The sequence below is a fragment of the Eublepharis macularius genome, chromosome 5 (genome assembly GCF_028583425.1).
Source record: "Eublepharis macularius isolate TG4126 chromosome 5, MPM_Emac_v1.0, whole genome shotgun sequence".
Taxonomy (NCBI): Eukaryota; Metazoa; Chordata; class Lepidosauria; order Squamata; family Eublepharidae; genus Eublepharis; species Eublepharis macularius.
The window spans coordinates 130,555,535-130,568,896 of record NC_072794.1 but is presented as its reverse complement, the minus strand read 5'-3'; the positions used below and the strand labels follow the sequence as shown (position 1 = coordinate 130,568,896).

The window sequence follows — 13,362 nt, the reverse complement described above, 5'->3', positions numbered from 1 at the left end:
ACAGCAACAACCTTGTTCTTGGACAATACCATGTTTCGCTACTGTAAATCATTTACTGTATAAATGCACTACTTCAAACATATTGAATTAATCATTCACTGCTCTCTATTTAAATCTTTTTAAAAGTCTACTGTTTTATAAAACAAACCACAGAAATATTGCAGGCTATATTTGATCCACTACTTCAAAACCAGCTCTCCAACCTTGGAATTTAAGGTGTGGTGGTCAACAACCTTCTTAATTGGTGCAGCACACTGACTGGAGGCAGCACTAACTGCCTTGGGTGCATTCACTTGTCCTCTATCTGGTTCATCACACATGAGACATGCCACAGCATGCAACAGTCCACAAGAAACATCAAGTTGGTTTCTAAATACTGAAAGATGCAAGAAATAAGTCTTACACTGCTATAGATAATATTAGACCAGGGATCACTAGGCCTTCTCTCACCCCTTACATACCAGCATAAAGCTTCTTCAGAAATGAAAATACAAGATCAGGTTACATGAATAGTATTAAACATAAAACACACAAGAAACACAGTCTCTGTAATATTCACTTTTAGATCTCTTACAAAAAGGGGGAGATGGTTACTCAACACAACTTTCAATAATCAAGCCATGGGAAAATCTATAGAAGACCTGAACCATCCATCACATCTCCTACACATTTATTTAGTAGAATGCAAGTAAGGGTTTCTGCAGTTAGGTTACTAATAGTGATTTCAATGGGCTTAGACTGGAGTAACTCTGTTTAGGATTTCACTGTTCGTTTCCATGGAAAGAGAATGGGATAAAATATCTTCTACTGAGGAATGTGTGTTTTCACAATAAATTATGCAATTAAATCCAGAATATTGAGCAACAGCATTGGAAAGAGTTTTCAAGAGGCCTGGAAAAAATGTCCTGTCCTTTTAATAAAGTCTTAATGTGCAACCACCTCTTCCTCATGTTCTGCCTTGGCAGCTTCACTCATCTGAACCTGGCCTTCCGCAGATACCATCCTGCAGTTGGACAAAATCAACAGCTGTCCATATATATGCTTTCTCTGTGGTAGCCTCAACCTTACCTGAAGAGATCAGGAAAGCTCCCACATGTCTGGCTTTCCACAAATTATGCAAAACTGATTTTTCCAGGAGGGCTTTCTGCCCAGATTTTAGAGCTGTGTCAAAGGAATAGCTCAGAGAGATGACTTGGTACGGGACAGGGACTACAGACTATGCTACAGGGTTATGTCTGCTTATGTAGATTTGTTCCTTTTAGGGAGTTTCTGTGTTGTTAAAAATGCCATGTTAATTAGTTACACTTTGTTTCAGAAAGATTTCATCTCTATGCTCAACTTTATGCTTATTTTCAAATTTTCTGCTAGCATACTCTATTGTAACACGGAATATTCTAACTGTTGTTCAGTATTATATTTTTCTCAATGTTTACATTTATTATATTGTATTTCACTTGCACTGTGTAATCTACCTTGGGTCTCTGTGACTAAAAACAAACAAACAAAAACAAACAAACAAGTAATAAACCTCTTTTAACAGGACTTTTTTCCTCCAGGCAGAACTGCAGTTAGCAACAGAAGCTGAGATGGAACTAGTAATATCTTTACCAATGAGGCTAATAAGGAAAATATAAAAGATCATGCTATGAAGTAGTTCGAGAAACAAATAAACAAAAAATCATCTGAAAAAACTGCATGACCTAATAATGTTAAACTCAAAGAGCTGATTCTCAAGATGCCTTTGCATCTCCAAAAAGACACACCAGCTCTGCAAGGAAAATGTTGAAACCTGTATGTCTGCCCCCCCCCCATCAAAGTATCCAGTTGAAATGGCTAGAATATAGTGGAAGAAGCCTATCAAACCCACTAACATTTTATGAACACGTGTACCTATTTTCATCTGCCATTTCGCAGATGGAGAAGATTACCATGTTCACTCCTAAAGCACTAATAATTCCATCCAGCTTTGGCAAGCTAAGATCTACCACCTTTTTCCTGAAAAAGAGGGAATTCTTTGACAGCACCGAGAAACTCAATGTATGCAGCCTTTTCATTCAAGAAAAAATATACCTGTTGCGTTGTTGCCTGCCATCTAGCTGTTAAATGCCTAAAGTGGCTCAGAAAAGGTGGCTCTTAGTAAAACTTTTATGATCATCCTGGACTGACATCACACAGTTCTACATTGCTATAGATATGGCACACCATTTACATTCAGAAGTAATAATTAACTATTGTTTCTTGTTTCATCTGAATACAGCTGCTGTATAGAATAGGCACTATGGGAAAAACTGCTGTGGAATACTGGACAATGACATATCTTTTGGTGTTATTTGTTCTTCTTATCCTGTATGCTGTGTTTGCTATGGTTGATCATTTGAGTGGTTTAGAGTGTGACATGGGAATTGAAGTGTGGCCTTGAGATTATCTAAGTCTTTTTTCTTAACCAATCATATGAAGTAAATTACAAGAATGAGGAATAGGCAGTATAAGATTTGTTATGGACAGGGCCACAGGTTCAGTGCTCTCTCCCATGTTATTTAATATCTGAGGCCCCCTAATAAGTTTGCAGTTGGATGTCATGTTAAATGGACCTCTGGCTATCACCATTTCTGTTCTGGGCCAGTGCCTGCCATGGTCAAGTGGCTGAGAGTAACTGAATCCTGATAAAATGGAGGTGATGCTGGTCAGCAAGGCATTTATTGTCGAATGGGCTGCGATCCCCAGATTAGATGGAATCTTTACACAAACCTTTAATCTCTCATTGTCTCTTAGCTTGGCTGCTGTTGCTGCAAACAAGTCTTATTAACTCCTCCTCTACTCTCTCCAGCTGCAATTGAAATGGGGACAAGGGTAGTTTTAGAAGGTTCCATCCCATCCTGATTATTAGGGATGGCTATTCATGGCGTAAAAAAGCACACTGTAACATTCACATTGTATTAATGCACTCTAAGTAATGGCAGCTGGAGCACTGAGGAGGTGTATCTCTTGAGAATGAATTCAATGAAACTCCAACAGCCAACTGGGAATTAACTCCTGGGCCCTCCTTGTTTCTTTACACTTCTGGACTACATCAAAAATGGTTGTCTTATATCTGGATCAGAAATTAGCTTTTTGGTCATTAAAATAAGAAATCCTGAAGGCTGAAAAATGAGTCTGACTCCTAAATTGTGGGCTGCATCCTAGATTTAAAGAAAATTTATCAAGACTTTGACTAATTGCAATGTGCTTTATGTAGGCCTACTCTTGAAAATTACCCAGACTCTGCAATTGACATAGAATGTAGCAGCCCATTTATTACTCTGGGAGCATGTTACCCAATTTTATAATATCTTCATTTATTTCAGGGTAATGGTGTTTACTGTTAAACCCAGGCAGGCCCTCGGGCCCAAACACTAGCTCTTCTATTATGACCTTAGCAACAACACTGCATAGGAATGCTTTCTGGTTGTCCTACCACTCTACTTAGGAGGAATCAACTACTGCTGCCCATTTGGTGCCTTTTTTCATAGCTGCACCTCTTCTATGGAACATCCGCCTGGAAGAGCTGATACGGGCCTCCAGTTTGAGAAAAACTCGGCTCTGTAAGAGAGCCTTTGATGTCTCTTAATTTTGGATACGATCTAAGGGTTTATATGCTGATCAGACTTTTACCTGGGCAGTGGTTTATTTGTCATTTATATTTTTTTGCTGGCTTATTTTGAGGAACTCTTTAATATTTGTGCTATTATTTATGTTTACCTATGATGATATATTGCTTTTAATGTTTGTTACCTGTCTTTGGTCCCAGTTATTAGGATAAGGTAGGACTATAAATGTTTCAAATAAATAATCAATTCAAATAATTCAGTTCAGAGTCAGATATCATATCTGAATTTTATGGTTCTTCCACAAATATGCAGTAAATTCATTTAAATGAATGAGGGCATTTAAGCTTCACCTTTTTATCAAGGCACACAGATCAATCTATGTTAAGAGGAGTAAGATGTGTTATGATATCTATTCTTCTATCTTGGCTAGGGAAAGATTGCTCACAGCAAAGTATTGCTTCATGACAAAACATACTGGGAAAAAAGATCATTATCTTTATCAGACTGACTATTTTTACTTTATAGTTGCAGCTGCGCTAAGGAAGTTTGTCATTTATATTACAAAGAAAGAAGATTTTTGTTTGTTATATTTCTAATGACAATTACTTGGGCGATAAGGAAAAGCCTTCCTCCTTTATCTTACTGCTTCTGAAACAGGGAGGGACCACTTGAAAAGCAGATGGTTTCCAAACTCAGCACTTTTCCAATGAGAGCCCCCCCCCCCCAAAAAAAGGGCAGGCCATTAATCTTCATTGTATTTTGACTATTTTCTCCTATGGGTTGTAAAAATTGTACCTTTTCTCCTAACAGGTCCTATAGAGTGATTTGTACAAGACTAATTTTAAAAGTATGCTTGCAACTGAATATAAAGTCATGAACAAAGAATGTAGATTAAGGGGGGATTTAGGAAAATATTACTGGGGCACAAATGACTGTTACCACAAACACAGAATTGGACCCCATGGAAAAACTTGTGGAAGGAGTTGGTAGAGATTTTCCTGTGCCTTTCCTTTCCACAGCAATTTGTAGGTCCCAAAAATCCTTTCTTGAGGGTTAGGGGATTCTCATGAAAAAAAAGTACCACAGTATGGGAGACCGCCAAGGATGGCCAGGATTTCTATGCAGATAGAGGCAGGCAGTGGCAAACCACCTCGGCTCATCTCTTGCCTTGAAAACCTCAGCAAGGGCTGCCATAAGTAGTCTACAGCTTGATGGCACTTTACACACTTACAGGAGACTGCAGAGAGGAAGAGGAACTGGTTGCTTATATTGACAGAGAATGGGGGAGCCAATTCCACCTGCTCCTTACTACAGCCCCTGATACCATGGTGTATATTGTTCACGATGGTCCCTCGGAAAGGATATTTGTACAAAAAGGTGCCTGAGGAAGGGAAATATTGGCTCTACAATTCCATTTAAAAGTTTTTCCATGGGATCCGACCCAAAGTATTATGTGCCATGCATTAAGATAATGCTACAGTTCAGTTAAACTAGATATGCAAAATTAAAGCAACTCAGTGCCAAGATTTCAGCAAGACTAAAATGATTTAAATCCAAATTTCGATGGGTCCATCTGGTGTATTAGATATAATCCATAAATATGATTGATTGAACAAAACCAAGCCTTTCCCTCCATACCATGTAATTCTATTGTTCATTTTGGAAAGATAGTGTACTCTAGGGAAAGATGCTTACCATCAGTATACATAACATATTTCTATTATTCTGGTGTAAAGAAGAGAAATCAGACATACTGCAAAGTTTGGAGAAATGGCTCACTTCAGGCAATCTTCAAACATGTCATGGACTGTCTCCCTTTCCATATCCACTATTCCCTTTCCAATTTCCACAACAGGACTATGATTTGTAGAATCGGAACATGACATCTGAACAGGGCCAACATGAAGTTGGAATCCCCTGCTTATTTGAGCAGAATGCTTTTCAGGAAGTTGGACATGGTAGCTGGCTTTATTTCCCCAGGCTGAAATAAGTGGGACAGGAAAGGAATAGAAGCAAACCAAACACTCCGTGATCTCAATAAAAAAGTTTTGAAACTCAAAGAGAAGTTTTGAACCTCCTTTCTGATTCGATATTATGATGTCCTGCAATGGTTTATCCATCTTCTAAGAAAAATTCAATGTTCATATATATATCATGAGGTGATGGCTATATGATTATTAGGTCATCAATGAAAAAAACTGATATATGGTATTTACAAACCATTTAATCAGTTTCATATTCTGAGAATGAACAGTAGCTCTAAGTAACTTCTTGTTAATGTACCTGTTGTGAGTGTTTAATAAAAGTGCAGCAATTAACCCAGTATATGCTTGTCATAACAGATATGGTTTTATCTTAAGTATTTAGTCTTTAGGGAGAAATCTAAAGGAAAATAATATTGTTCTGATTCTGTGTAACTAAAATTAATAGGAATGTTGTTTACTTAAGTTCAATAGGTATATGATTTGAGTTTTATAAGAAAAAACATTTCCATATATCAATTAGCTCTGTCCCTCTCTTCCACAGGAGAAATCGTTGTTCCTTTTGGTTGATACACTGCCCATAGAAACAAAAGAACAGCAATTCATATCTTGAGCATTTTAGACAGAAAGGTCTTTTGTCCAGAAGCACACACTTTTTGCATCAAAGCTGTAACAATGAGTGAAATTTTGCATTATTACATATTGTACTCAATATCATGTGAGATGATCATACTGATATAGAGGGTTTTACAAACCTATAGATATAATCCAGTGCAAGATTACATGTACTTGAATTTGCAGGCTTCAGCTAAGTCTATATAGAAATAAGTGTGGCTGAGTTCATTGAAATAACTGGGTTTAGGCATGACTAGCTAGGCACAGCACCATGCTGCATTCTAGCTTGCAGGCCTAAAACATGAGGTATTTTGACAGCAGTACAGAAAAGTTTTCAGTCACACAACTGATGACATCTGCTGCCCAAACTCCTTTTTAAGCACCAGATGCCTGACTTTTTGCATCAATATGAAATACTGATTTCTACTATCTAGATTCATTACATATGATAGACATTCTACCTTCTATCCACTGAGCTGTGGACAGCCTTAACCATTCTCAACTGTAGTTCTAGATCATCTCAAAATAATCTTTCACAATTTTAAAGTGAAATCTATCCAGTCAGATTGATCTTTATAAGGAAATGAGGGCAATGGCTGCTCAAAATTTAGAGGAATAGTGACTGTAATTCATTATAAGTCCACACAACAGATTTTTCCGTTAGATCACCTCATTTAAAGGTAACATAGGAGTTCATAATAGTTGCCATTTCTAGTATACTGAGAGTGTCTCTTTCAAAATGGTGTTAGATTGCACCCTATGCCACTGAGACCTTTTGGGGGAAAGAAGGTATAAAAGTGTTTTAAATAAATACATACCAGGATATAACCTCTGCATTATAGATTGGAGTAGAAGAGTTGCTATAAATTCATGTAATTCCTCTCCTGTAAACCCTCTTCACTAAGCAGAAGGTACAAAAGAAAACTATTTTCTTTACCGCAATCAATCAGGCAGCAAGATAGACAAGCCTAACTTGCCACCAGAAATATAATTATTTCTAGTACTATCAAAAGCCTAGTCAAAAATTGCAGAACTTAATTTATTTTTGTTTCAGTGTAACAAGCAACAAGCCAGTAATGAATCCATTAGAGCAGAGGTGGTCAATTTCTGTATTTCAAGGGTTCCCTTATTCTCCATACAATAAAATGTACTAAATCTGACCATAATCTGACCATCATAGATTTACTATAATAAAGATGGTATAAATATGAAACAGGGTCAACCTTACCGCCAAGGAAGACCAGAGGTTGCTACGCAGAGGCAGGCAATGGCAAACCATCTTCGTTAGTCTCTTGCCTTGAAAACCCCAGCAGGGGTCGCCATCAATCAGCCATGACTTGAGGGCACTTTTTACCACCAAGTGTGATGCACATATGCTCAGATAGCACAAGGACACAGATATGGAGCTGGAACACAGATGTACTTCTAGAAAGATCTCAACGGAAAGACTGATTTCAATCCTTCACCTTTCAGAGTGTAGCAAAACAATAAAATGTATATGGAACACAACCCAGATCCCATTATTTTTCTTTGTCAAGTAAAACTGTGATAAAATTGTTTACCAACATGCCTTCACTGAAATTTGACAGTATTACTAAAGACCTGATTATCTCATAGGACACTAGTTTGACCAGCCACCATTAGAAATATTTTTCACAAATACATATTAGGCATTTGTTCAAAGATGCTTAAAGTGAGAGCTGATCACAAACAATCCAGTCAGAATGAATTTAGAAACAAAGGGATTAAAATGGATGTTGGGCAAACAGGCCCCTCACACAATTTTTATTCAATTAAGAGTTTTTACCTCATTCAGCAACAAACTTTTTTATGTACCTACACAATTAAAACAAAGTTACAGACAATGGAAGATTATCTTTAAAAGGCAGTATAAGCATATATACTACTAATTTTTAAATCAGAAGTTTCCTGAAAGTGCCAGCCACCAAGCACTGCTTCCACACTAACCTTACTGAAATAAGCAGGACTGCACAGGAACAAAGGTTGGTAGGTTTCAACCAGTAGAACAAGGCAAGTTTCTGCATACCATTTGCTTTAGTTAAGTGTCAACAATTTTTCCAATGCATACTAAAACAGATACTGAAACGTTTCTGAATGCAGAGAATGGCTAGAATTAAAGTTTCATTGTAAAAATCATAAAAATGCATCTCTAGTCCTCAGCCTAATTAAACTCTTTCAATGGCCTATTTCAATTATTGCTTACTATAAACTACCAAAAGTCGCATTTATCATTAGCTCTCCCTAGATTAAGAAGGCTGTAAATAAAGGAAACATGCATCCCCTTTTTACAAGCAAATCTTTGTTTCATCAAATCCCTCCTCATCCACATTGTTTAAGCAGGCAGAAATAACTGCTAATAGAACTACAACATATTACACTGAAACAATACAATAAAATAGTATCTGAAGGAAGTTTCAAGCGCAAAACTATCTTTTCACAGCCCACAAAACTCTCTGTTTATACTTCTAATGATGGAGACTTATCACCCTTCCCAGTATGTATTGCACTCTAAAATGGTGGCCATGTCTGCCTGGGATTCTGAAAGAAGAGATCTCTCAAAACTCTGTCTATATTTATATATTCCCAACTTACCATTATATTAGGTACCTGTATTAAATGTTATCCTCAGATAGTTCTATAGAATAACCAAAGTAAAGTTTTGATGAGTATAGAAAATGGAGAAATAAGGAAATTTACAGTATTACTTAGCTTAACCACAATGCCAACATGGAGGGCAACACCCAAGCAGCTGTCTCACATAAGGTCTTTACACAGTCACTACTGTTTCATATTTCTATGTAAAGTAATAGCCAGCCACCAATAATTTCATTAAACATAAACTTTGTTGGATGAAGCACCTGAACCAAATGCCTATTTACTCTGAAAGCCTCCAGCTCCATGGAAAGATAAATGGTGACAATGGCTGCCTCTTTAAAGCCATAAAAGAATTCTCTCCAACTAATTTTACTGTAGAACTTTACAGATTTTTTAAAAAACCACTTAAAAAGCGAATCGTGCACACACTGCTCTTCATCAGTTGTCTACAAGATTTAAAATGCCTTACACTCTGATTAAACTGGGGGCTTGCCGGTCAATTTCTGAGCTTTTAAAGTTTATTTCCATTTTTAAGCGAATTCCCAGGATGCTCGTCTGTATCTCGCTCCGGTAGAGAAACAAAAGCCTCCACTACGCCCACCTGGCTACTCTCAAACTAGGCATTTCTAAAAATAAGACACTTCTGAAATCAAGGAGAGTAACTAACTTCTCCGTTTGGCCCGGAGCTTAGAAATGCGCCTCTTTGTGTGCGCGTGTATGCGCGCGCTCGCCTCTCCGGCTCCAAAACCGCCGGATGGGCACCCAACGAGGCAACTTCATTCGGGGCGGGGGGAGAAAGCGAGGCGAGAAGAAGAGACTTTTCCAGAGTTGAAAGCGAAGCCCGGGGCCAAAGTAGAAGCGATGAGGGGGCCGGGGTGGCTCACTGGCAGCCATATTAGAGTGGGTCTCCCTCCGGCAGCCAAGCCTCCAAGTCTGTTTGGGTTGAAGAAGCAGACCGGGAGGGCCGGGATTCTACACACCGCCCCACCAGCCCCGGCTCCAATTTCTGGGGGGGAAGAGGGCTTCTGGGCCCCCACAGGAAGCAATGCGGTGATGGGGTGCCAGTTGGGACGCGAGACTCCCCAGGGACAAGGGACGCGCTCCTCAGGCCCCAGCGCCTCCTCTCGTCCAGCCGTTGGCAGGCACACGAGTTCAGAGAAGGTCCTTTTCCTCCGCCCGCTGGGAAGGCGCGCGGGGCTCCGGGGACTGGCGAGGGCAGGGCTGCAAAAGTTTCCGAGCGGGATATGCACGGGGATGCCTCGCCCCGCGTTCAGGGGTATCGGCTAAGAGGAGGCGGAGGCCGTGCGGGGGGCTCGCAGGAGCGGGGGCGCCTCTGCCCAAGGCCCCTCCTCTCCCGCGAAGGGCCGGGGCCGTGTGTGGAAAATAGGTCGGGGTGTCCGGCAGGTCGCCGCCGAGCCTCTCTCCCTCACTCACCGGTGGCGGCCGCACCTTGCAGATCCCCGTCTGCTCGGCTATGGGCCGGATCTTGTGGATGAAGGCAAAGGGGTCGGCGAACTCTTCCCAGCTGGGCTCGAAAACGGGGCACTCGGGAGGCGGCAGGAACTCGGCCATGGCCAGGTTAGGCGGCCGGCTGGCAGAGCAGCTTCGCGGCGAGGCGGCCGTTCCGAACAATCCCCCAACAGCCACAGCGTCGTTGAGCTCAGCGAGAACTAACAGTGTGCATCCGCGAAAGCTGGAGAGGGAGGGGGGAGAAAAGGAGTCCGTGGAGGAGGCCCAGCCCTGTGGGAAGCGCCCTCCCTCTTCCTGGCTTAGGGACGCCCGCTCACTCACGCCACAGAGAGCGCCTGTCCCCGTTCCCCACCCCACCCCTTTGTTCAGAGGGCTCGTGGACGCCAGCTGTCTTTTGACAACGAAGGAGCTCGCACAAAATACGCTTGGAGGACCAGGAGGCCCCTCCACGCAGGAATATAGGACAGACAGACCTAAAAAGTTACGCGTTTGAGCTTCAGGGGGGGAAAGGCCTTCTAACCACGAGAGACTTTGGCCCGGTTTGAGCTTCCCTCGAACTGACTTGCCTCCCTTTAGACTTATCTAGTCATTGGGGAGAACCTACTTCCTCTAAGAGGCATCCTTGCCCTAGCCTCCCCCAAAAGTAGTTCACATCCTAATATCTGTGTTAACAATCTCAAAAAGCCCAGAGAAGCAGGAAGAATAACCCTTCTCACACTTTGCAAGAATATACTGACTGAAATAAGAAATATTTAGCCACTGTAACACCCCAGGGTTAATGTTTTTTCCCAGATTCTCAGCATCTTCTGTTTTATATCGTGTTTGTTCATTGGGGGCAGTCCATTCTTTATGTGATGACATCCAAATATGGAAAAATACTAAGCATATTTACTTGGAAGTAAATTCCATTGGTTTCAATTGAACTCACCTTATTTCCATGACAATACACCTTTATATGTTTATTAATAATTCTGGAACAGAATTTCTTGGTTCCAGAGAAGATGAGTGGAAAATCAACATATCTTGTTTTCTTATTATGCTGTTTTTATGTTGACATCACCATCCAATATTTAGCAAGGGGGAGGCTGGTATTTGAAATGCAATTTGGTTTAGATATTATAGACATAGAAAGCAGTATTTGTTACTTTGTTACTTTTTGCTGAGAAGATGTCCCTCTTAGCAAATCCAGAATTAACAATTATTGATATGGATTCAGATGCAGCAGTTCTGTATGATGATACACATGCAAAGATGAGGCCACGTTTAGATCTCAATACTTTTATGAGCATTTCTGTTGTGAAAGATTTAAAATATATTAATTTTGGATTAATTTCGGCACAGTACAGTACATCGGTAAAAGAACAGGCTGATATAATTTGAATTTTGACTTGCTTTTTTATTCATATTTTGCACAGTGTCATTGAAAGAGTCTAACTTTCTTTAATAATCTATTCTAATGCAAAATATAGGGTGAAGCCATTGGCATTAGTGGTATGCTGTCTTCTTTTACACTAGTTGTCTTTGGCTGCAACCCTAAACAAATTTACTGTAAAATCCTAAACAGAGTTACTCCAGAGTGGAGTAACTCTGCTTAGGATTTCACTGTGAGTGAGGAGTTCACTGGAACTTCCTTTTTGAAGCATACATACTGCACATTTTCTAGATTTTTTTGATCTCTCTATGATGCATCTATTGGAATTAAATCAAATAGCTTCATAGTATAGTCCTTCTAAAACCATTGATTACCCTATGTTTCGGATTGCACTGTAAATAATCCAGTCCTATCATAAACCTGCCTAACTGGAAGCAAAGCTCACCGAACAGGTCAGATTGGCTGTTAAGGCCACTGGGGAAAGTTCTGGTGGGTTGATGGCCCCCAAGCAAGCTGGCATCTCTGCTCTTCCTCCCTTCTCTGATCTCTCAGGGATGGAGTGGGGTGGAGATGAGCACTTTTCTAGAGCTGTTTTCATCTCCCAGTCTACCCCTGCCCCCTTGTTCATGATATATACTCCCAGCTCCAAAATAAGTATATGTAGGATTGTAGCATTTATTTGATCAGTATGTTTCAAACAGTCAGAATGACTATGAATATTTTAAAAAACAAAATGTTAAAGCTAACACACAACATTTTTTTGCATGCATTTCACAATTTTGTATTGCTTTTAGAAGCATGCTCAAGTTCTAATACTGGGATGGTAAATGATATAATGACTTGGAAAAGTAACTGAGAACATCTCAGAGTATATCTTCAATATTCAATATTTAAATTGTTAATGGATTATCTAATCTTGAAATTTCAGAATTAAGGGAATAGTGGTGATCTTTCAAATATGTATAGATCTTGTTTAGTGCCATGGATTTTGCCATAAAACTACAATCCTTGATCTGTTTCCTATTAGAGTAATTCTACTGGCCTGAAAAATTTCACAGCTCTAAAATAAGATGACCTTATGTTAAAGTTGCAATGCCTGAGTTTAAATATAATGAAGAGGAAGGGGAATCCATTTGTAAACCATAGCAAACATATTTACCCTTAATCTGAATGTGTGTCGCTAACTTTTCTGTAACAATTTTGTGGATCCAGAATAAAAAAGACACAGATCAATTTTTATGTTTTATAATAAAGTAGAGCAGGGTTCCATAGAATTCACAAAATTTTCCTCTGAAACCCTGTTATATAAAACTTTTAGGTTTGTCTTTGTTCCGGGTGCCAGAGAGGGGATTGTCTCAATGACAGATTCACGCCAGCAACAGGGGATCGCTAGAGGCCTCTAAACTAATAAGCTCCATGCAGCGAACGCCAACCGCATGGGTCTCTACTCTCTAATCCACCTTCTTTGCTTTTATGATCTATGTTTACATGTGCGGAGCGATCCTTCACAGCTGACAACTACCTCAACGCCGGCACTTCTTTTTTTAAAGAGCCTCTCCTTTCTCTAGGATAGGCCGAGGGCTCGGGGGGACGTCAGAGGGGGAGGGAGGCTGAGCTGTTCATTGTCTCTGCCTGGCTCCGTGCAGTGGGAAAGCCTGCCCTTTCCAGTGTAAAGCACTGCACGGGGGTGGGGGGGGGGGGCGCTGCTATCTGTGCAGCT

General features: G+C 40.2%; 1 protein-coding gene across 1 annotated transcript in view; it reads right to left on the bottom strand.

Annotated features, from left to right (window-relative positions):
* Positions 1–10,432, bottom strand: part of KDM5B (lysine demethylase 5B) — a 111,636-nt gene extending 101,204 nt beyond the window's left edge. Inside the window, exon 1 of the mRNA XM_054979489.1 lies at positions 10,235–10,432. Within this exon, the coding sequence (XP_054835464.1) occupies positions 10,235–10,372 (138 nt within the window). The 5' untranslated portion in view covers positions 10,373–10,432. The remainder of the gene's footprint in view (positions 1–10,234) is intronic.
* Between the last annotated feature and the right edge of the window lie 2,930 nt (positions 10,433–13,362).